The following is a 26,332-nucleotide window of genomic DNA, read 5'->3' on the forward strand; positions in this document are numbered from 1 at the left end:
GCAGAACGATGGCTTCAAACTTCAGGAAAGGAGATTCCACCTGAACATTAGGAAGAACTTCCTCACCGTGAGAGCTGTTCAGCAATGGAACTCAATGCCCCAAAGTGTGGTGGAGGCTCCTAATTTTAAACATAGGCTGGATAGCCATCTGTCGGGGGTGCTTTGAATGCAACTTTCCTGCTTCTTGGCAGGGGGTTGGACTGGATAGCCCACAAGGTCTCTTCCAACTCTATGATTCTATGATTCAGTGCTTCCATACATTGTAACTAAAACCGAACATTAAGCCTATATGCCAAATAATGGCATCTTATGGACTTCGCCACATGTGTACATTTGAACTTCTGAATGATGCCACTTTGAGCAGTCACCCTGTGTTCCTGATTCAGTAATCTCTGTAGAGCCTTTCAGATGTTTCAGTGCATGAGCCTCTATTTGTCATGCTGATTTTGGGAAGATATCAAGAACATTCCCCTAGATGTGGGTAATCTGCTTATGTGTATGAGGGCTACTGGTTTTGAAGAATGACCACTTTACAGGTCTCATACTTTTCACAGGATTAGAGAAGAGACATGCCCAGCGAGCAAATCTTTTTCCTGCATATTTCAAATTACAGTATCTTGTTTTCAGTACTAAACAAGAAACTTGTGTTGAAACTGACATCAGAAAGGGTTAAAGGAGAAAATTTGTAACCATACCATATGTACATGGAGTGAGCGAAACTTCACTGATATCAAATCCTTTTTTCTCAAAACCATGAACTTGCTCACCTTGTAAGCAAACTCAAATTTCCCCCCTCTGCCAGTAAATCATCACCCAAATGACTCAATTTATACTGAGAGTGTTTCCAGACAGAAGGCTCCCCATGCTATCAATTAGAAGGCAGTCGTTCCATCTTTTTTTTTCCTTAGCAGATTTTCCACAATAAGAAAAAAAGATGGAAGAAACAGCAAAAAAGACAAAGGAAGGTTACACGCAGAGAACTGGATCATGTGAAGTTTCCATGAAAGTAAGGCAATGGTATGATAAAAGCATTGTCTGAAACCACTTTGAGTCCAGATAATTTAATGTGCTAGCATATCCAAAGTTGTAGCACTGCTGGAAATAAATAAGAATAGACCTGATCTGTCCACTGGAAAGGAAACTACTTGGAATGCTATTTAAGAGCGAGGGATAGAAAGATCATGGAAAATACTTGAACAAAATGGTCAAAAACCATGTTTCCCAATATCAAGAAACCATTAAAAGGAAATTCCCGAACAGATGAGAATATATACAAGTCAAAATGAATTCTGCACAGAATTTTGTGTCTGTAGAAACACTGTAGGAAACCTACAAGAAAAAGTTGTAGTATGTTGAGCAAGAATATTATACAAAAGAAAGTGTTGCAGAATTCCTGGCTAGTCAGTCTAGCATTGTGTGGCCCCTGAAACAAAACATGATTCTGGAAGCCTAGAATTTCCTTCTCTGTTCAAAAGAGTTAAATGTTCCCAACATTTAGCTTGCTATAATGAAAGGTATGCCTAACTGCAAGTTAAATAGGAACAATTCTGGATCCATTAAAAAACAGGGAGATTAATGTGATTGTGTAACCATTTTAGCATCTTTTTCCAACCATCCAGCCTGTGAATGTAGTGGTGGCTATTGTTCAGCTGCTTTTGGGTTACTGAAAATGCCTTCCCCGCCTGCGACTTAAGAGTTAAAATGCTGGCAGGCAAGAAGCAGAATCTACTAACAATTCTGTTACTCAAGATTATGCCCATTTTAACATTCCAGTTGTATAAGTATAGAAAACCAGAAGTTTACATGTCTTAAGTTACTGTGTGCTCATTCGAACAACACTCGTTTTAAAGCTAAACTTTGGCAGACGATTATCACATAATGTAGACCAAATGCACTTGGAATGTTGAAAAATAGCATTCAAAAACCAAGAGATTTCACTTGGAAAAGATTAACTATGTAACCACAGCTCCTACTCTACGCAAAAACTTTGTAGAACTCCAAAACATTACTGAACCCAAGCAGCTCCCTCAGCTCCATGCTCGCCTGGAAAGGGATGATCGTTTTCTCTTCAAGCGGATGTCCAACAGAAGGTGGGGAACTCTTGAAGTATAAATCAAACAGTTCAAGTTTTTCACTACCAGACAAGCATACAGAGAATCCCCACAAAAGACTTAGAGCAGAGCTTTCCAAACTTTGTGTTGTGACATTTTAGTATGTTAGCTGCATTGTGTAGATGTGTCGCATGAACATAACAAGAAACCTTTGAGTCTATGTAAAATAAGAAAAACATCACATCTTATTTAAAATACAAATAAAAGGTTTTCATGAGATATTTTCTGTCTTAATACATTTCTTTATTACAATTTATGTATGTATCCATATTTGTGCAGTGCTGTGGAATTTGAAGAGGCACAAATGGAGGGCAAAAGGGAGAAACGTGCCAAGAGAGAGGCACATCAAGCCAACCCTGATCGGAGCCACCTTCCACTTGGAAACCGTTGTCCTCACTGTGGAAGAACATGCGGGTCAAAAATTGGGCTTCACAGTCACCTATGTATCCACCCCCAGGACACCACACCTGGAAGACAATCATACTCAGACAACGAGAGATCGCCTAAGTATCTGTATCTCTTATAAGAGGTTGGTTTACCAGTTTGCTAGTAAAACTGAATTGCTGTGTCTGAAAGGTATGCCACCAACATGAAATGTTTGAGTAGTTCTGACTTAGAGCCTTAACTTTGCTTTGGAATCCCATTCAACAAGACTACTTCACCAGTAAAAGAAAGTTACCGATAAGAAGAATAAATAAAGAGTGATTTTGATAATGCAAGCATAGATGATCTATAGCGCATTAATAATTATGATACTGCATCTCTTAATAAAACCAAACCCTCCCTAGACAGGGCCGGCCCAAGGTAATTTTCAAGTATAGGCGAACAGAATTTTGGCGCCCCCCCCCCCAAACCAATCACTGAAAAATAAAAGTGTTGGATAAGTAAAAATGTTGGATAATAAAGAGGTATTAAGGAAAAGCCTATATAAAGAACAACACTCTGAAACAGGGGAAATCCAGACAGGAAACAATCAGGGCCAGCTAACACTTCCCAACCAAGGATGGCCCCAGGGAGGAAGCAGCCAGGCTTTGAATCTGCAAGGCTATTAAATGCTAATCAAGCTGGCCAATTGCAACATTCACACTAGCCTCAAACAGACAAGAGCTCTTTCTCCCACCCTGGACTTTCCACGGATATATAAACCCCACTTACCTAGCTTCCAACAGACCTCAGACCTCTGAGGATGCCTGCCATAGATGTGGGTGAAACGTCAGGAGAGAATGCTCCTAGAACATGGCCAGGCAGCCTGGAGACCTGGCCTCAAGGAAGGGGCGAGAAGGAAGGTGTTTGCCGCTTTGCAGAACAGAGAGACGCCACTTCTTTGCTCTGCAAAGCGGCGAACGTCATCCTTCTCACCAGGAAAGTGTTTGCCACTTTGCAGAGCAGAGAAGCGGCGTTTCTCTGCTCCCAAAGCGGCGACCTCCTTCCTTGCAGAGGCAGGCGCAGCGGCGGAGGCAGGAGTTGCCTCAACAGTACCCCCTACAGGATGGCGCCACAGGCAACTACCTAGTTTGCCTCGCGGTTGAACCGCCCCTGTCCCTAGAAGCCAAGATGTCTACATTGAGACTGTTGTACTTTGGCAATATAATGAGAAGACATGGTTGACTAAAAACGAAACCAATGTTTGGTAAGGTAGAAGGCAGTAGAAAAAGAAGACCACATTCCAGATGGATAGACTTGATCAAGAAAACCACAAACATGAGTCTGCAAGACTAGAGTATTCCTGTTGATAACAGGGTGGCTTGAAGATTTCCCATTCATGTGCTCGCTTTAAGTTGAACTTGACTAGATAGCATTTAACAACAATAAAAGTCATGGAAACCCACTGAGTAATCTTAAGCAAATCACACTTTTTGAACTTTAAATTTTATCTGAAAAAAACTGCCAAAGAAACCCTACAAGTGGTGTCACAATAACTCAATGTCTTAAAGGCACATAGCAATGGCAATTATTACCAACATTATTACTTGCCCAAGACAGAAATGCATGCAGCACCTCACCTGTTTGCAAGTAAAGTTACATAGCAATTTGGGACAAATGTTATATTTTGGCGCCTGTGGTGCCTGTACCATCGATCCGGTGGTAAAATTAAATAACCATTTACATGCATTTCATGACAACACATGTCTTTAGGTTGCAGCTGACGCCTCATTCTATACACTGGCAGGCTAGGGAATGGGAGAAAAATAATGAAGAGGGAAAGCCTTTTTCATAAGGAAGCAAATCCATTCCCATTTTGTGAAGTCAGCACCACAGAGCTTTAAAATAAATTCTAGCTTAATCTGCACATCCGGATACGACACAGAACTGGAAGCCTTACATTACTATTGGAAGTGAAAATAAACACAACAGTGCTTCTAAGCATGGATTAGGTGCCACTAGAGGGCAACAAAGATAGGCCCTTCTGCCATATTGCATAATCTAGTTCTTTCCCCACATTGATACACTGATGACTCTCAGGCTTGATGCCACCCACTCCCACACCTCTTCTTCATTCCACCTGCCCAACCTGTATAGCTGCAGGTAGCAGACTTCATCTCTTTGTCTTTCTCCATCCCTTTCTTTATGATTTTCACAATGATTTTCATTACTTCAGTTTAGTAACAAGGTGAAATATAAGTCAAATAAATAAATAATTCTTTATATTAACAGAAGACTGTATTTGGCGATAATAGCAGGTTCCAGAATCTACGAAAACATGTTGCCAACTTCTTTCTCTCAATTAGTCTCAAAGAAGCTCCAAAATCCCTTTGCATACTAATTAATCAGTTATTGACCAGAAAAGCTGGATAGGTTTATCAGTGCAATACAAATACTGGCACTGTTATGAGAGAGGACAAATGCAATAAGGAATTTCAAGGTGTGTTGGCCACACACCTTGGAAGAAAAAAAGAACAGAGACTTGTGTTAACTTAAAGATGACCAAGTTTTATTTGGTATGAATTTGGGCAGGGCTTTAGCACAGCAGGGTAACCACCAGCTGCAGTAAATCTTTCCAACTGAAAGGTTGCCAGTTTGAAGCCCAGGTCAGGGTGAGTTCCTGGCCTTTAGCCCAGCTTCTGCCTACCTAGCAATTCAAAAGCAAAATGTGAGGAAATAAATAGGTACCGCTTAAAAGCAGGGAGGTATTAGGGCACCCATAAGGAAAATGCCAGATAAATACCAGAGATTCAATCAAGGAGGAAGTTTACGAATAAAAGCTCTTCGGTAGGGAGATGGAGCGACAGCACCTTACATGTCTGGAACCGAGCACAAGCCTCCAAGATGCCGAAGATGGGGGGAAAGCCTATATATATATATATACCTCTATCTATGTACAATGTCTGTCTTGTCAACGTATAAACGATATTGAATGTTTGCCGTATATGTGTGTTCTGAGATATGCCCTGGATCCCCTTCGGGGTGAGAAGAGTGGAATATAAATACTGTAAATAAATAAAAATAAATAAATGTGATGATAACTTGTGAAAATATTTGCTGCATTCTCCACTCCCTCAGCACTATATATACATATCTGATGTAGTTCGCTGGAGTCCATGAAAAAGCATCCCAAATATTTAAATATTTAAATATTAATATTTAAGAAGCAGCAAAGAAGAAAGCAAAGGGATGTAGAGAAAATGAGCCAATCAGACAATGAAAGCATGGGACATCTATAGTCCACAATACCTATTACGTTTCCCACTGAGGTTCAGCAAAATTGTCCTTGTTATGGGAAGTGAGTCCGCTCTGTGAGCTAAGGACTATTCCATCAAAATGGTCTGTTGTGATGCCACAGATTCTGCACATCCAAACCTGCCCCTTACTTCTTCTGAGACTGAGAACTATGGGCCAAATGATTCTGTTTGAAAAACTGATTTTGGCCGATGACTGATAACCACCTGAACCTAATGAACCTTAAAGTCAACACTAGGACCCCTTCCACACAGCTGAATAAAATCACACATTTTCTGCTTTGAACTGGGATATATGGCAGTGTGGACTCAGATAACCCAGTTCAATTTTCTGGGATTTTCTGCCTTGATATTCTGTACAACACATAAGAAAGACCTAAGGATTAATTGTATGCACTTTCATTCCTGAACAAGAATGATGTTAAGACACTATTTTAAGAATCTGGTGGTACACCTCCTATCATTTGTGTACTACACCAACAGTTGTCCAAGTGTGCAGTTTTCTAGAGCACAGATATATATAATTTGTAATAATTTGTTCTGTGCAGTCTGGCTCTGAATCAAAATCAACTGGTGCCGATCATGGCTTTTAAACGGATCGGGAATGAGCTTAACCATTTATGAAGCCACCATATTTTTATCAAATCTATGCACTCCAGTTGGTTGTGCTTTCACATTTTGTTAACAATGGATTTTTGGAAAGTATTGATGCAAGTCATTGCCTTTCACCCATTTGCAAAAAGTCAGTAATTATGACCTACCTCTCTAGGTTGTTAGTCAGACAGCGACTACTACTTGTCACACTGAAAGTGCCACAGATATTTTGCAGATCAGGGAAAAGAGATTACCATCACTGGCTGCCCCAATTTCCCAGTTATATAAATGAACAAGACCCATCAGCTTTTGAAGCGATACCCTACCTGTCCGGTAGACAAAATTGCCTTCAGTCTCCGAAGATGATGGAGACACCAGTTCCTCTTCAAATTCATTGGAGCTAAATGATCCCGAATGGTTCCGTTGCCTTGTTTTTTCCATCATGGCTGCATTTGTGGCCATGACATGCCTCAATGAGTCATTCAGATAGCGGTTCAACAAGCTGCTTTTATATTTCGGGGGTGATACATAATCCTCATTGGCATTTCCCTCTGGTCTTACTCCAGACTTTATTACGGAGCTTTCTGTTTTGATCACAGTGTGATGAACGGGTGTGTTGTAACCCCCTTCGTTCATATGGCTTCTTGAAGGGTTTTCACCATCTGGAGAAACAAGGAGCATCGGAGAAAAACATTACCTATTGATCTGTTTAAAAATGAATATACCTAATTAAGCTTTTCAAGTACAACTGAGATCAGAATACATCATGATACCGGTTGAATAACCTTATCCTTGGAACCAGAAGTTTTCCATATTTTGGAATACTTGTATATACATAATGAGATATTTTGGAGATGGGACCCATGCCTACACACAAAATTTATTTATGTTTCCTATACACATAGCCTGAGGGCAATTTTATACATAAGATTTTTCATAAGTTTGTGCACAAAATCACGTTTTTGTACAACACATAAGAAAGCAAAGCTGTCTCTATCACAGCCATCCATATAGATGATTTTTTTATTTTGAATTTTGGACCTCTGGATAAGGGATACTCAACTTACAAATGTTTTTTTCTAAGACACTTGCAATACATTGCTAGTCATATTCTTCTTCCCATATAAATATCTATATACACTTCCCCCATTGGGTTGCTGTGACTTTTCTGGGCTGTATAGCCATCTTCAAGAAGCATTCTCTTCTGACATTTCGCCCACATTTATGGCAGGCATCCTCAGAGGCTGTGAGGTCTGTTGGAAACTAGTCAAGTGGGGTTTATATATCTGTGGAATATCCAGGGTGGGAGAAAGAACTCTTGTCTGTTGGAGGCAAGTCTGAATGTTGCAATTGGCCACCTTGATTAGCAAACTCTAAAATCAGGACAGCAAATAAAGAGCAACACTCAAAAAACAGGGGAATTTCAGACAGGAAACAATCAGGGCCAGCTAACACCTTCCAACAAAGGATTCCCCCAGGCAGGAAGCAGCCAGGCTTTGAAGCTGCCTTTCACACCTGCCTCAAACAGACAAGAGTTCTTTCTCCCACTCTGGACATTCCACAGATATATAAACCCCACTTGACTAGTTTCCAACGGACCTCACAACCTCTGAGGATGCCTGCCATAGATGTGGGTGAAACGTCAGGAGAGAATGCTTCTGGAACATGGCCATACAGCCTGAAAAACTCATAGCAACCCAGTGATTCAGGCCATGAAAGCCTTTGATAATACCCTTTCCACACCCCATAAATGTTAGGGAGGCAGATTTTTCCTCTGACATCTTTTAAAATCTCACTATGAAGAACACAAAGTGATTTGTGAACAGTATACTATTTTAGCTGATAGACAGTTCATGAAAACAGATGTTAAGATATATCATGCGGTGTATATTATTTTGGAATCACTGGAATCTAAGTATAGTCTGGCATCCAATGATTAAATGCAGGAGCCTTGCTGGCACCTTGCCCCTGGTACAAGGGGATCCTGATTCATTATGATATAAAGTCATGTCACGTATAACATGTTATTTTTTGTAATGACATATTAATGATCCTTTGGCAAACTCATGTAACCACTGGTAACATTTACTGCCCCATATAACAAGTAAAGCGTATATATAACTCTTTAGCATTACTTTTAGTGGACACAAGACTTTGTGAAATGTTTTGAGAGGATTTCTTTTTCAGAATGTAGGCTATTTTCTTACTTATTTTGATGGATTTTACCTCCTAAAAATGAGGTAAAGAGTAACAAACAATGTAAAGAGAAACAAACAAATCACAATAACATACAGTACCTGCAATTTTAATAGTAATCAGTTGTGACTTTTGGGGGGGGGAGTTCTGCAGTGAATGACATAAGGAATTATTTTTATAAAGTAACTTTAACTTGGGGCCCTTCCACACAGCCCTATATCTAGGCAGAAAATCCCACAATATTGGCTTTGAACTGTACCCTCATCCCTTGCCATTGGCTATACTGGTGATAATGGGAGTTGCTGCACAACAATCTAGAAGGCTACATAGTCCCCACTTTAAATTACACCAACTGCAATTACACCAAAACATGAAGAATATACCATTATATAGTACCTACAGACATAAAAAGAGCTTTGATTCAAATGCAAGTGCAGAAAAAGGCAAGGTTTCAAAACAGGGTTTGTTTTTTTTTCATTTCAGAAGAGACTTCAGAAACTGCAAGTTGTTTCTGGTGTGGCCCAGGAGGCGCCCGAATGTTTTTGATGTTTTACCAACCTTGTGGGAGGCTTTGCTCATGTCCCCAAATGGAGCTGGAGCTGACAGAGGGAGCTCATCCCCAGGTTGGATTCGAACTGGCAACCTTCAGTTCAGCTACCCAACCTTCAAGTCAGCAGTCCTGCCAGTATAAGCCACTGCGCCACCGGGGGCTCCAAATAAATAAGTATAAATAAGTATGAATGGCAAAGAGAATGGCAGATATTTGCTTACTACCCTTTCTGAAAGGTTGACAAGAAGATTGTTTCTATAGCAGTGGAAATGACTAGTACTATTCTGATAATAAGCAAATCTTTCTGTGCCCATTCACAATGTTCTAGAAATGAACGCACAGTTCCCTTTGATTGTAATTCTAGTTGGAATCCAAAGACAAAGTGTTCAAAGGAGCCCTCGGTGGCACAATGGGTCAAACCCTTGTGCTGGCAGGACTGCTGACCAACAGGTTGGCAGTTCGAATCCAAGAAGCGGGGTGAGCTCCCATCTGTCAGCTCCAGCTTCCCATGCGGGGACATGAGAGAAGCCTCCCACAGAATGGTAAAACATCCCTTGGGCAATGTCCCTGCAGACGGCCAATTTTCTCACACCAGAAGCAACTTGCAGTTTCTCAAGTCACTCCTGACACACACACACACACACACACAAAAGAACTACTGGGGTGTGAGATTACAAGGGCATTAATGGGCCAAGTCCAAGGCTTTGGGACAAAATCTCTCAAAATATACCTCTTCCTGAAAAGCCAGCATCATATCTTGGGCTGTATAATAACTCCATGTCATTCATATTGGTCTATTATAAACCATGAATTTTAAAATTTCACTTTATTAGTAAGATGTTTTAGACTTTGCGCTATGTTTTTCAATATATGTATTTTAAAGGTCTTATATTTATCTATGTATTTTAATATGTTGTATCCTGCCTCAAGCCATGAGGAGAGACAAATAACAAATAATAATAATAATAATAATAATAATAATAATAATAATAATAATAATAATAATTCAAAGAGAAGCAACTGGAAAAGCTTACGTGATATGAGGATTTAAAGATCTAACTGTAAAAATTCTGTCACAAGCCAGTAAAGGTGGTCCCAGTGGTGATCGGCACACTGGATGCAGTGCCTAAAGACCTTGGCCAGCACTTAAAAACAATCTGCACTGTCAAAATTTACCATTTGTCCGCTGCAAAAGGCCACCCTACTTGGATCTGCATGCATTATTTGCTGATACATCACATAGTCCTAGACACTTGAGAAGTGTCCAACATGTGATCCAATACAACAGCCAGTTCTTGTGTGCTGTGTACTAATCTTGTTGTTTATCAAATAATAATAATAATAATAATAATAATAATAATAATAATAATAATAATAATAATAATAATAGCTGTCTCTTCCAAATCTTGAAAAGTAGGTACTGCTTTGAGTTTTATTTGCTTTTCAGGGACAACATTACAAGAATATTAAAAACAAACCTTCTGAACATGAATCATCGCTGCTTACACTAAGTCTTTCGGCATTTCCTTGAACATACTTGTTGTACAGCTTTATTCGTAAAGCCCAGCTGAGGTCTGGTTGCCGGACAGTGTTTTTGAGGCGACGCCTTGCATTGGCAAACCAGTTAGATACCTAAATAAAAGACAAATGCATTAGATTTCCCCCCTTTCTGTCACAAGATGTACCGAGAATGGGAGTGAGAGCGTCCTTCCAAATTCTCCAGTTGTGTGACACATGATGGAAGACAGGCATGCAGGCGTTTTGCAGTTTCAACGCGTATTATATTTGCATGGTGAATGCTGGAAATAGTGCACATAAGACCTCTGAATCTCACTTTATATTGTCATTTTAAATTACTGCTTTAAAAAAAGTGACATTTATTGGCTCTAACGGTCCTTTATTGCAGTTCTGCAGCCAGAAGCACATAGTATTTCAGGATGGAACAATGCAGGGAGCTGTACTGACTGGGATCTTAGGATACAATGCAAACTTAGGGTATACATTAGTGATTCAGAGCACCAGTCAATTCAGTATTTCTGATCCCTGTGGAGAGTCATGCAGCATAGATACAGCAATGCTATGCAAATAATACTGTGGCATTTTCTTTGAATTATGGCTTTCTATGCCATGCAAGGTAAAGGGAACATATGGAGTCAGACTGATGGCTGGGAGGAAGTGTCAGATGGACAGCTCATTTGCACATGATTGGTGTTATCTGGTTTCACTTAACCATGCCTGGTTTCTCCAGGCATCTTCCAAATCCTCCAGTGAGATTTTATATGCTTGGAGTTCAGAATGCTCTTTGATTGTAGGTTAACTATAAATCCCAGCAACTACAACTCCCAAGTGATAAAATCAACCTCCCCCAACCCTACCAGTACTGGGCATATCAAGTATTTGTGTCAAATTAGGTTCAGTGAATGAAAATACACTCTGCATATCAAATATTTACATTACGATTCATAACAGTAGCAAAATTACAGTTATGAAGTAGCATACATAAAATAATTTTATGGTTGGTGGTCACCACAACATGAGGAATTGTTTTAAGGGGCCATGGCATTAGGAAGGTTGAGAAACACGGCTCTAAATGCTGCTAGACTACAACTACATTATATGGCCAGGGTAGATTCATATAATATTTATATATATATATATATATATATATATATATATATATATATATGTGTGTGTGTGTGTGTGTGTGTGTGTGTGTGTGTGTGTGTGTGTTTTGCCATCCCAGGTGACAGTCGCATTGACGAAAAACAACAGGAAAAACTCAGCCGCTATCAGGACCTCAAGATTGAACTTCAAAGACTCTGGCAGAAACCAGTGCAGGTGGTCCCGGTGGTGATCGGCACACTGGGTGCCGTGCCAAAAGATCTCAGCCGGCATTTGGAAACAATAGACATTGACAAAATTACGATCTGCCAACTGCAAAAGGCCACCCTGCTGGGATCTGCACGCATCATCCGAAAATACATCACACAGTCCTAGACACTTGGGAAGTGTTCGACTTGTGATTTTGTGATATGAAATCCAGCATATCTATCTTGTTTGCTGTGTCATAATAAAATAATAATAATAATAATAATAACAATAATAAAAATAAAACTTTATAATGCAGTTCAGTGTAGTTAAACTGCATTATATGAGTCTACACTGACCATACAATATAGTTTCAAACTGCACCACATAGCAGTGTAAGTAATGCCTGTGACACCCTGCTTTCCCCCAGTTGACTATGTTGAATAGGGTTGATGAGAGCTACAGTCCAACAACATCTGCAGGGCCACAATGGGTCTACTTTAGATAGGATTAACGTTGGGTTTATCCTGAAAACTGCTAGTCCTCAGTTGCTAAAATTCCAGTTGTCTGCATTTTTCAACTCTCCTGGGTGAGGTGGCTATTGCAGATGTCATCATGAACAAGTCTACTTCAAAATTTATCACCACATCACGGGGAACTAATTGAGTACCATATAATATTGTCCAAGTCGGAGCCAAATAGACCAGCATTTGCACTGTACATAAGGCAGTTCCATCGCCAACCAAATATTTTATATTAACGTTTGTAGTGGCTGTCTAACGAATTGGATTCGTTGGCCAAAAAACAGCACAGAAGGATATTTAGGAATTATCAGACCGCCAAGTGCAGCTATAGCGACCAGGGTATTATATCCACATAGCTCTTTATACAAGCAATATAAAACGAACATGATTTATGTGCGCTCGCTACTATTTTGATGAAAAAGCCAATAGCAAATTCTGTGCACTCAACATTTCCACGTCAACTGCAAACATTATTCATATGAATCGGAACAGTTCTTGTTTAAAGCATTCTAACAGGCTGCAAAATCCAGCTCATAAAAATGAAATAAGATCACTGTAATAAAAGAAAGCATCCCCAAAAAACTCTTGAAAATAATTACGGGACGGTTTTAGATTTGGCAGTTTGGGGACTGAACTTTGCTTTTTTGGTAAACATGGATAAGGAGAAACTCATAGTTCAATGGTGCATCTTTGTAAGTACAGACAAAAGACAAAAGGAAAAACAATCTTAAGACTACAAGATTAGATCCAGGAAACGTTTTGCAACTTCAAGAGCAATTTGAAAGTGCAAGAAAAAATAATTTTGGAAGATGCTTTGAAGTGATCTTGTTATATAGCATTATAAAGCACTTTCCTGGGAGTAAGTACTACTGCATAGGTAAAGGTAAAGGTTTCCCCTGACGTTAAGTCCAGTCATGACCGACTCTGGGGGTTGGTGCTCATCTCCATTTCTAAGCCAAAGAGCCGGCGTTATCCATAGATACCTCCAAGGTCATGTGGCCGGCATGACTGCATGGAGTGCCGTTACCTTCCCGCCGGAGCGGTACCTATTGATCTACTCACATTGGCATGTTTTCAAACTGCTAGGCTGGCAGAAGCTGGGGCTAACAGGGGAGTTCCACGTGGCTTTTCAAACTGAATTCAGTTTGGATTAAAACAGACCTATATGTCAACAAAGGGGTCAAAGTGGAGCATGACCACAAAGTGAGGCTGGAATACAGCCCTTGTGTTGATTCAGCCTTAAAATGGATCTACACTGCCCTATAATCCAGTTTCAGAATAAGGATTAACTGGATATCCAGTTATACTGCTCTATAATTCAGATCAATGCAGTTAATGCACATTCTGAAACTGGATTATAGGACAATGTAGTCGTGTCTGACTTGGGGTTGGTGCTCATCTCCATTTCTAAGCCGAAGAGCCGGCATTGTCCATAGACACCTCCAAGGTCATGGGGCTGGCATGACTGCATGGAATGCCGTTACCTTCCTGCCAGAGCGGTACCTATTGATCTACTCACATTTGCATGTTTTTGAACTGCTAGGCTGGCAGAAGCTGGGGTTAACAGGGGGAGCTCACCCTACTTCCCAGTCAGCAAATTCAGCAGCTCCGCAGTTTAATCCACTGTGCCACCGGGGCTCCCTAAGTGAATGCTAAGCAAACAATTAAAATTTAAATAATAATTAAATCTCTTCCTATTATTATTTAGTTTGGTGGCATAGTATTTCAAATTGTGCAATGCTGCAGAGAGAAATGACTCGAACTATTCTCTTTTACTGAACAAACTATTTCCTATGGAAGCCTGAAAAAAAACATAACAAGATTCTCAGAAACCCAGAACCAGTACATTAGTCATACTATGGCAAATAACTTCATATTTAACAATAAAGCCATTCATATTTCCCCTTGTGGAAAGAATGTTCAGGCTTCTTTTTTTTAATTCATAGGAATGGTTAGACCTAAATATAAAATAAAATAAATCCACCCCATGGGAATAGTGCAAATCAAAACATGACATATTCATTGCAAATTAGCAGGACAAATTGCTAGTCTCCAAATTGGAGACTAATTGGAGAGATAAATATAGGTTGTGGCTTTTAGACGGATATAGCTTCCTGTTCAAGTTCTGTAGTTTCAGGAATATAAAATTTCTAACTGTAAAGCAAAAAAAAAAAAAAAGGCAAAGTGGGAGGCTAGGAACATGTTCGACACACTGTTCCATTAGCTTTGCTTCAATTGAATGAGCATAAGCAGGTACAGTAGTAAACCAATTTAGTCCAGGTGTTCCTTTCCCAAAGTTTTCTTTCAAAGCCTGGAGCTCTTTAAAAGTTCCTGTTTAAAGAGTCAACCAGAAATTCATTACGAACGGGGATAGGCAACATAGAGTATATGGGAGGAGTGGGGAACCTTGGCCCTCTAGATATTCGGGACTTTGATTCAAAGCCTGGAATTGCTGTTTAAAATAGCAGCATTATTTATTACCTTTCTTCCTTTTCATTAACCAGACCAATATTATTACTTTTAAATGTTTTAATGACAATGATGTTCATATCACCATTTTGCTCCAATAGTAATACCCTGAATACTATTATTCGACCCAGCTAGTATATTCATTGAATCAATGGGAGTTATTTACATATCAGCTCACCACCCTATTGTTTCTATATATTTTTCAAATGTACCATTTGACCCCTGTATCCAGGGGACCGTTACCTGCAATTTCACTTACACATGTCTAAAGCATTTAATTTTTTTCTCTGGGCATTTTCTAGGTCCTCCAGTGCAATTCTGTGAAATGCTACTGCCAGACATTGACCATAAAGTAATCTTGGAGGACCTAGAAATACTAAAATGCTGCTCTCTCTAGGGATTTCCTAGTTCCTCCAGTGCAATTCTATGACATTCCTTTGCCAGAATAAAGTCGTGCTAGATAACCTAGAAATACAGTAGAGTCTCACTTATCCAACACTCGCTTATCCAACATTCTGGATTATCCAATACATTTTTGTAGTCAATGTTTTCAATACATCGTGATATTTTGGTGCTAAATTCATAAATACAGTAATTACTTCTTAGCATTACTGCATACTGAACTACTTTTTCTGTCAAATTTGTTGTTAAACATGATGTTTTGGTGCTTAATTTGTAAAATCATAACCTAATTTGATATGTAATAGGCTTTTCCTTAATCTCTCCTTATTACCCAACATATTTGCTTATCCAACGTTCTGCCGGCCCGTTTATGTTGGATAAGTGAGATTCTACTGTACTAAAGAAGTGTACTCTCTGGGCATTTACTAGCATGGTTCTGTGGTATGTTTCCAATAAAAGAAATTCCTTTCAACAGGGTTCACTATTTCCTGGGCTAAAGGAAAGTATTAGAGAGCTAGAATGTTTGGTTTTTACTACTGCCCGGCAAAAGCAGAGCTCGAGGAAGTTTGGAAAATTATACCACTCCACAAGTAAATAGGTGTTTGCTTGTGGGCATATATTCCTTTTCTTAATTTATACATGGATAAAATCCTATCCATCACTAGTCTTATCTCCTCATAGATCTGCACACATCATCATAAATTTCTGCAGAAATTTGCCATCTGAAACTTCCTCAGTTTCAGGAAACGTGCAAAATGGTCTTTTAACATTCTATCACAATTTTTTTTTTATCAATGCCTTTTACGTATATAGCACTGTGGGTGGAACTAAAGGAAGAGGTTGTAAAAAAACAAATAGCCAGACAAGAGACTATAAAAGCAGACAAGTGAAAACCAAAACAGCAAAAATAAGGAGGAAGTGATTAGGCAGAGGAAGGCAACAGTTGGCGTGTCTAAAAGAAAGTCTTAATTTGGGATGTCTTCTAAATCCTTTCTCATATAAACTGCAATGTTTCATTGATTCCACATGGCGATTTGACTGAAAAGCCATTCCCAATTAAATACAAACAGATACAACATCTAGTTTTGCAAATAGAAACACTCACATAGAAAGAAGAAAGAAGCCTTCAGAGGCAGGATTTACAGCTAAAGCAAGACCTGCCAACGTCCACCTGGCATTATCCTCCGAACCACTATTCACAAAACTAGAAGATACCTGTCTGGTGATTTCTATTTCCATCACTAACTGGGGGTCTAGGTAGTGATGGCAGTGGGGCAATGAATATAATACAGGTTTCGGTACAAATAGTAAAGGAGCTATCCAAAGTGCTGAATTTATTTTGCGGCTAAACCTGCCCAACTAGGACAATACCTTTAAAGTTTAGACTGAAGTCTAGTTGGGATTCACTGCCACACTGATGTGGAAGCCGCCAGTTGACTCTGCGTCTAGAAGGATGGAAAGCATGATTCGTACATCTCCCAGACTCTCTGTGGCTGCTTCTCCTTGGTCTAAAACTGTCACGACTAATGAACTCAGATTTTGGTGGCTGGGCAAAGGCCAACACCTCTTGTGCAAAAGAAACCAAACCCAGTGGGAAGAAAGGTTTGACCAACTTGGCTAAAAATTAGGACTCAAATGCAAAGCTAGTCTAACTTGGGGGTAGCTAAGTGTAACCACATGCATCCCACCAGGGCATTTTTGTCATCAAGTCCCCTAAGGGGACAAAACTTTACCCCCAAATGCTCTCTAGAGGTGTGTGCTGGATTTTGGGCCTCCTGGTGCCATTTTAGACCCAAGAAAGGTCCTTTTCAAAGACGACAAATGTTCCAGTTAATTTATATTTGGGGAAAAATCTCTTTATGGCAAAAATGCCCTCTGCAGCCCCAAGAGGGTTAGCACCTTTTTGCCAGGCTGTGGCACAGGCTGGTGAGCAGCCTGCTGCAATAAATCACTCTGACCATGAGGTCATGAGTTCGAGGCCAGCCCATGGCGGGGTGAGCACCCATCAATTAAAAAATCAAAAATAGCCCCTGCTCGTTGCTGACCTAGTAACCCGAAAGATAGTTGCATCTATCAAGTAGGAAATAAGGTACCACTTATAAAGTGGGGAGGCTAATTTAACTAATTTACAACGTTGGAAGGAGGAAGTGCCATCAGAGTGGATGATGAAGCAGCTGCTCCCCTCTGTGGTCAGAATTGAACATCCCCTCAGGAGAAGGTTAAATTGCCTCTGCGTCTGTCTCTGTCTCGGTTCTATGTGTATATGGGCATTGAATGTTTGCCCTATATGTATATAATGTGATCTGCCCTGAGTTCCCTTCGGGGTGATAAGGGCGGAATATAAATACTGTAAATAAATAAATAAATACAGCCTACCAAAGTCTGCTAGAGTATGCGGCCCCCTTTTAGCCTCCCAAAGCTGCTTGCCCCTGGTCTAACTGAGAGAAAGGATCACTGCAAAGCATTAAGGAATTGGACAGAAGGATAGGAAGAGAAGGAGGCCAATCTAAGCTTCAAGAATGTCGGACTAGGAAATACAAATCAGCACAAGACATTTTATTTTGATTCCCTCCAGAAGTGTCCTGGCACTTTACGATGTTAGATTAAAGCCAGTCAGCAACACTGTTTGATCATCTGGAATGCAAAACACTTTTCAAATGGATTCAAAAGGACAACTCAATTCTCAGAAATACATGAAATGTCAGTCCGAATCATGTTGGGTGCAGTGGATTTATTCTACAGTCACTCAGGTGTGATGTTGAAAAGGTTTGTAACTCTGAAGGCCGGTTCTTTGTAATCAATAATCTGATCTGGACCATTTTCGTGCTTTAATTTCCCTTGAATTATGTGTTTCCATACAGCTGTGACAGCATTTCTGGGCAAAGTGTGGAAGGAGCATCTGGATTTTTTTATTATTATTATTTTGTTTTTTGGACCACATGCTTTTGCCAGCTAAAAAAGGCTGCAAACAAAAGTCAACAAATCCAGAGGAAACATTCATCTGCAAAACATGTTGTTTTATTTCTATGGAACGTATAGCCATGAAATATTAAACATGCAGGGTTTAGAAGGAAATACTCAACTTTTGGCCTGTAAGAAGTCTCAAAGTAAAAGATAAATCTCTCTGAATCTTAGAGCCTAAAATAAAAGGAAGCTAAACACTACCAGTGTTTTTGGGATAACATTCCAGAAAGGCAGCCATAAACCTTGGTGGTCTCACTATTATTTAGGCAGTCAGGAGAATCATAGAAGAAAACTTGATCCTCGAGGTATCCCTAGAACTTAACTCTTTGCAGTCAACAACCATATTTCTTCTCTGCAGCTTTTCCATTAAAACTCTACTTGCAGCTCATGCAGACAAACTGCTGGGCTAATATAAACTACTTGTTTTGACCAGAAAATGGCCATGCATTTCCTGCTTAGCTATCCTTCAAAACAGGAGGAACATATGATCCTATCTTTTTGTGTTATTGCCATTCATACAACTTGTTCAATAGTGTCAAAAAGTAACTCTAATAAATCCAAAACCAGTGAGAATAAGGGCTCCTCCGCACTGCCCTTTATCTCAGGATCTGATCCTAAATTATCTGCTTTAAACTGGAATATATGAGTCCCCACTGCTAGATGATCTAGGATAAAGGGGCAGTGTGGAAGGGGCCTACGTGCTCTAAGTGTCAGACCGTGGAAAACAAGAGTTTCAATCCCTTCTCAGCCATGTAAACCTATTGGGTGATTCTACGCAAATCACACTCTCTCAAACTCAGAGGAAGACAATGGCAAACTTCCTCTGACTAAATTTTGTCAAGAAAACCCTACAATAAATTCAACTCAGGTGGTTGTACAAAATTAAACAATGAAAAGGATATTCGGATGAGGAGATCCAAATCTGCCTCTTTCTATATAATTTATATCTCCCTCTACTCCAGTGTTTTCCAGCTTTTTCTGATTGTGGCCCCCTTCTTACCTTGTTTCTTTCCTGTAGTCCCCCTCCTCCATCTTATCATTAAATTTAAATGTTTTGTTTTTAAATAGAACATGTTTTATTATAATTTTATAGGTAAAGGTTTTCCCCTGGCATTAAGTATAGCTGTGTCCGACTCTGGGGGTTGGTGCTCATCTCCATTTCTAAGCCGAAAAGCCGGCATTGTCCATAGACACCTCCAAGGTCTTGTGGCCGGCATGACTGCATGGAGCACCACTATCTTCCTGCCAGAGCGGTACCTATTGATCTACTCATATTTGCATGTTTTCGAACTGGTAAGTTGGCAGAAGCTGGGGCTAACAGTGGTAATTCGCCCCGCTCCCCAGATTTAAACTGCTGACCTTTCAGTCAGCAAGTGCAGCAGCTCAGCGGTTTAACCTGCTGTGCCACTGAGGGCTCCATATAATTTTATAATTCATACAAAGGATAATAATTCAATAAAACCTATATTTCAACCATTTCTCGATCAATGTGACCCTTGATGATCAGAAACAAGTTTTTATATCCAGATTTATTGCTGTGAGGGATAACCAAAGATCATTTCCATTATGTCCAGGCAATTCTGCATTAACCTGACTAAAAAATTCGTATGACTAAAACCTGACTTTACTACATACAAAGTAAGATATACCATGAAGAACAATTTTGCTTTATCCCAAATCTGTGGAAACTTTTTAGACATTATGCTCTTCATCAAAAAAGAGGGGAGCCCCCAGTGGCGCAATGGGTTAAACCCTTGTATGGGCAGGACTGCTGACCGACAGGTTGATGGTTCGAATCCGGGGAGAGAGGGTGAGCTCCGTCAGCTCCAGCTCCCCATGCGGGGACATGAGAGAAGCCTCCAACAAGGATGGTTAAACATCCAACATCCTGGCGTCCCCTGGGCAACGTCCTTGCAGACGGTCAATTCTCTAACACCAAAAGCAACTTGCAGTTTCTCAAGTTGCTTTTAATACGATTTTTTAAGATGATGTTTTCCTTAACTTCTCACTTCTTTCTATGCCTCCTTAATCTTGTGCCATGGATCCCCTTCTCCATGATTTTCACCCATAGCCCCCTTGGAATATCCAGGAACCCAGGTTGAAAATCCCTGCTACACTCTATTATCTCAAATACTTTTTTCCCCACCATGCTCCAATGTCAACTTAGTTGCAAAAAGATTAGTAGGCGATTGTCTGCATTAAGAAAGGCAAACTGTGGAAGAATTCCTCACTCATTTCAGAACCCTCCCCCAGGATTTTTCAAGAGCAAAGGTAATATAGGAAAGAAGCAACTTGTACACACTGTTTTCATCTTCTTCAATCCATCACCCCAAATACTTTGCTACCATCTAAGCTCAATTCCAGTATCAAAGTCTGATGGTGTTGGGAGGGAGGAAGTTGACTGGCAAGCTATTAGAAGAGAAGACATAAGACACTCACAGGAATCAATCCACTCGGGCTGCTTAACTCAGTACTCCTGCTTTCAATGGGATCAGAATTTGGAACAGACAACATTTTGAAATACATGGGTCTTCTGTAATTACACCAGACAAGAAAGTTCGACTTTAGAGATGGAATGAGAATGAGAGTGACTTGGCTCATTCTTACCTGAACTAGAGTCATCTGTGAGCCAAGAGCCAGCAAAATCTTCTCCGTCTTGGTGGGGTATGGATTGTCTCGGTGCTTGTAGAGCCACTGTTTCAGTGGCCGCGCCATGTCCTGAAGCGCCTGGCGTTTGTGTCTCACCTTCCCACTGTTCTGCCGTGTACTGGAAAGCAGATCAGAGTGCCTTTTAGACATTAATCCAGAATGGACTGTAATCACTTCATAGCATTGGCTAGGGAAAACCTAGCAGAATTTTTAAAAGTTGTTTTGTTGTATGACAATTCCCAGATTCATCCAGCTAGCATGGTGGTAACTCCAAAACTTTTCTAAATTCTTGCTGTGAATTACTGTGAAAAGTACATTTTATGTATATATTGTATACATCCATTGCAATGGACAATTCACTAAGCCATGTAGGGCCTTTTTATTATAAGATGTGGCTATCCATTGACTTAATAATAAAGCAATCATTTGTCTTAGTTAATATGCCAAATTTTAAAATGTGTGCCTTGTAAAAACATTAACACTGATACTTTTATAGATATTGACGAGTGAATTATAGGCAGCTGAATGAAACTGATACTCTCATTGTTCTGTTCTGTTACATATTTTGATATTTTCTGATTTGGTGCCCAAAACTTCAGCGTAACAACCCTATAACAGCCTAAACACACAAACACCAAATGTGCTAAACTAGACTGCCAATCTAGTTGAAGTTGGCTGTGACTGCTTGAGACTGATGCTAGTAAACTGCATTAATTCTATAGGGTAGATACATCCAACTTCAGAATTAATGCAGTTTGACACCCCTTCAACTGCTATGGAAACATGAGGTTGTGGTTTTATAAGGCCAAAGAGTGCTGGTGCCTCATTAAACACCAAATCCCAGGATTCCATAACATTGACCCATAGCAGTTAAAGTGGTGTTAAACTGCATTAATTTAACCGTGTAGGTGCACCCTAAATCCCATCACTTTCATCAATTTTTTTCCACATTTAAATTAAACTGGACAAACAGAGCAATCATCCATATGTTTGCTTACTCAGAAGTAAATTGCATTGTGCTCAGTATAAATGGTTCCCACTTAGCTCTGTACTAGTACAATACTTTACTAGATGCAATACTTTTCTTCTCAAACCAAGCAATGAATCGTTTTAGGAATTTCTTTCTCACTGCAAGAATGTCTGCAAAAATCCCTATGTCTTTCAAATTTGATTCATAATTGGGACTTATTCTGCACAAACTTCAAACACTGTGGTTTTCTTCAGAACATCACCTGAAATACTTTTCTGCACAAGAAATTGCTTTCTCTGTGCAAATATATATATATTTTCTTCACAAACTGGCATACCAACAAATCCCTAATTACAAAACTTTCTGCATGTGACATAGCATTTTCTGCACAGAAACAATATTTGTGTGGAATTATTTTCAGGACAGAAAACAGCCTTTTCTGAACAGAAATAAGCCACAAACTATGAAGATTCTTGTTGGTCCTGGATTCCTCTCGTTGGATTTCTAACACTTAAAAAAAATGTTTTCCAACCATTTTTGAAGTATTTTAATGTTTTTTCCATCCCTAATATGTACAGACTTTCAGTCTTTAATGGACTGCTCCATTATTGCTCACAGCGTGAATATGTTCTCACTTCTGTCCACTAGTATCATCAATAATCAGAAGCAACATCATTGAAAAACACTTTGCATCAGAATAAGTGTGTTTGGTCCAATGTTTCTCCCTTGGCCAGACAGACTTTCTAAATAGCAGGGCATAAAACCAATAGTTATTTATATCAAGGAAGGGGTTCTCTACATGCTTTGGGTGATGATGCCCATGGTTGCAGAAACTTCTGAGGGTTGGAGGCCAAATTCAAAGTGTTCCTTCTTCTGCTTTCTAAACATATCTGATGGAATAACTGGAAAGCAGATGTATATCATCTTTCAAAACATGTTTTTAAAGTACAGGCATATGAGAGAGGACAGATGTGCAAACAACATATAATCACTTCTCTGGTTTGTGCAGAGAAACACGCTTGTGGACTACAACAAACAAACAGAGAGCCGCTTGGCTTATCTCCATTTGTTTAATTTTTTTCTCCTGGCTTAAGTTGGAAAGCCATCCAGACTAACCATAACAACACTGAGAGCCATCTACATATTCATCAAAATAGCACTGTAAGAAGCAAACAAATAAGCAAGCAAAAACCCAAGGCCATGGCTTAGGGACATGAGACAAAGAACCTGCCAAGTGTGTAGGTTTCAATAAGTTTGAATGGTACTGCAGGTCTGGAACTCACTCACAAACTCTTAATTTCTTAGGAAAGTAAGGGGCCTTCCCCTTTGTATTGGGAAGCTGTTGAAACATTGCCTGTCCTTGGAAGCCTTTTGAAATGCAGACAAAACAGCATTTGCTAACAGAAAACATTTGGTACTTGATGAAATTCTTTAGCCTCTTCCAACATGTAAAAAGGTCTGCAGAGATAAAGAGAGAATTTTCCTATTAATGGGTCTTTTAGAGAGATGGAGAATCTTTGGTCAGATAAGGCTGTAGCCAGAGTGAGACGTGCTTCACACATTCTGAACACAAATATATTATCCCTGTAACTTCAACTCAGCCTTTAAAAAATGAATCCATCAGGGCTTACAAAAGTAATGTACAATAAATTATTTCTAAAAGTAAAAGACAAACCAACTGGACAGACTGACTGGCTTTAACCCAACTTTATGCACACTGAACAGTAGCACCCATGACATCCCAGTCAGTGTGCAAAATATAAGTAGTGTGGTAACCTGGTTCAAGTGCAGGACTACTGCATATACACATGTATAAGTTGATCAAGGACAGGTTTGGGGGCCAAAATTATGGATTTTGATGTGATCTGTGGATAAATTGAGAGCTAATCTGCAGAGAGGGAAAGGCACCAATGCCACCTGCATTTCTCTGCCAAGGCAATCAAAAATGCCAAAATGACATCAAGGCAGAGAGAGTAGAAGGGAAGAGGCTTCTTTTATGTTCTCCCACGATGGACTAGGCTGTTACTTTTTACCACTCTACTCAGAAAAGGAGATGATTCTTTTTTGGATAAGAAATAAGATACACTACTCACACACTAACCCATGGATAAGTTGATCTAGGATTTTTGGACTGATTTTTTTTTACTGTGGAGACCTGAACTCAAACTCTTGTTTGAACAATCTTAGTCATTACATTTAAGGATTAACTACTTCACTGTGCTGTTGTGAAGCTTTGAAAAGAGTGGTGGAAAAACAAGATATAAAACGTACAAATAATCAAATAGTGCCAGGCACATGTTTGTTCTGTGATCCTACCTTTGTTCAATACTTTTCAGCCACAAGAAACAACAAAGCACAACATCTGCTTTTAAATGCACCTCGTTGAAAAGATGCGATATCTTGAAATGTGATTATAAGACGCAAGACCCCACTCCCTCACCAAAGCTACGTGGCTCTCTATGTCTGATCAGTATTTGGTGAGGAACCTTGGGAATTCTCACTCCCCAAATCTGTAGTTGATTATGAGCTGCTGGAGAGATGGTCCAACGTGGAAATTAAGCCAAGCTAAGTGAAAACTAAATAAAATGGGCAGACAAGATGTAGATGTTCTACTGCAGCAGAGGAAGTCCAGTAGTTGTATAAGAAAGTAACTTCTCCAGCCTTTGGTTAGAACAGACACTAAAACAGCAAAACATGATCCAAGTTCACCTTGTTTTGATATCAAATAGCGTGAACACTCGCCTATTTGAAAAGTTGTGGCAGTCGCTTGCCTTTCGCTCTCTCTACTGTTCCCAGGCTCACATCTGTTTGTGGTCTGGCTGACACAAGAGCACCACCCTTCTACTGTTGCACAAGAATTTGTGCATCAAAATCAGGCCCATCATAAGTGGAACTAAATTTGTCCTTTCCAGACAATTCAGCGGTGACATGCAATTAATATACTCGACACACGTGATGGGCAATGTGGAATCTCTTAGCAATGCAGTGGAGGTCTTCACCAGGCAAAGGAAAAGGGTTTGCCTGCTGGAATGCTTGCACATTCCTGTGCCAACAGAAATCCATTCCACACAAAATGCCAACAATCTATTCTCCTCTTTGAGGCATGCATTGATTTTTCCAGAGAAATATGAAGTCCTATATAGTCCTTCCTTCACTTGAAAGATACCACCTCCATTTTAATAAGATTTATACTTAGGTAAGTTAAAATCCTGACTGATCTTATAAGCAAAGCAGAATCAGTCCTGATTAGTACTTGGATGGATTACCACCAACAAATACCAGATGCTGTAAGATATAATTCTGAGGATGGAACTGAAAAACGACCTCTGAATATTCCTTTCTTCAGAAGAACCTATGAAACGCATAGGATTGCCATAAACTGACAGGTGACTTAAAGGCATATATACACACAAGTGGCATAAGTTTGACACCCTTGCATTCTAAACAACTAAATTCACAAAAATCACATACAACCTGGGGCCCATATACATTACACAACAATAGTGCTGCTATTCTATTTTCATTCCCAGCTGAGAAAAAAGCTTGAGAAATTCAACTGGGAAAGGTAACACAGCAGTGACACTTTTGTGCAATGGTATTCATAAATCACCAAATGCTCCAGGGAATTTTTACATACTAAGCCGTGTATTATTAGATTACAAATATGTTTTTGTCATATTGAAAACACTTTTCAAACAAACAACATGTTTTTGTTGTGTTACTGTATATGTTTTTGTGTAAGAAATAATACTCTGGAGCACTTTGGCATATGCAAATACAAAGGAAACACTATGCAAAACAAATTTCTCTTGGGAGAAAAATACGGAAAAAGTTATGGAAATTATATGTCCTGGCATTCAAGGATGAAATAGGCATAAGCTAAGACAGTGGCATATGAAATGTGTGATGGCTCCTCAAGGACAATTCCTATTGATTTCAATTGAGGTTTAAATAAAAAAAAAACCCTCATCAATGAATTGTGTCCTATGTGCCAGAATCATCCACATTCTATTATGCTATACCGGAATATATCCAGATGTTTCAGGATCCAGGACACAGTTCACACGTGTTGAATCTACACTGTAATATTAATGTACCGCAGTTTGACACCACTTTAACTACCATGGCTCAATGCTATGGAATCCTGGGATTTGTAGTTTGGTGAGGCAGCAGGACGCTTTGGCAGAGAACAAAGACCTTGTAATTGTATGATTCCATGGCACTGAGCCATTGCAGTTAAAGTGGTGTCAAAGTGCATTAATTCCACAGTGTAGATATCCCCACCGTCTCTAGCCATTGCTGAATCGATCTCCTCTGGGGACACAGACTGCCTACCTGGCCTGAGATGGCCACACATCACGTTCTTCAACAAAATATTGAAGATATTGTAATACTACATTTTTCCCAGAAGGTGTTGC

At 39.7% G+C, this 26,332-nt stretch overlaps 1 protein-coding gene across 3 annotated transcripts in view; it reads right to left on the minus strand.

The window, feature by feature from the left end:
* mkx (mohawk homeobox) overlaps window positions 1–26,332 on the minus strand; it is a 77,635-nt gene that overhangs the window by 42,781 nt on the left and 8,522 nt on the right. For all 3 annotated transcript variants that reach the window (XM_062984182.1, XM_062984183.1, XM_062984184.1), the window contains exons 3-5: window positions 20,903–21,062; window positions 10,607–10,760; window positions 6,709–7,044 (exon numbers count right to left, since the gene is read on the minus strand). In XM_062984182.1, the coding sequence (XP_062840252.1) occupies window positions 6,709–7,044; window positions 10,607–10,760; window positions 20,903–21,062 (650 nt within the window). The remainder of the gene's footprint in view (window positions 1–6,708; window positions 7,045–10,606; window positions 10,761–20,902; window positions 21,063–26,332) is intronic.

Source organism: Anolis carolinensis, chromosome 6 (assembly GCF_035594765.1).
Source record: "Anolis carolinensis isolate JA03-04 chromosome 6, rAnoCar3.1.pri, whole genome shotgun sequence".
NCBI lineage: Eukaryota > Metazoa > Chordata > Lepidosauria > Squamata > Dactyloidae > Anolis > Anolis carolinensis.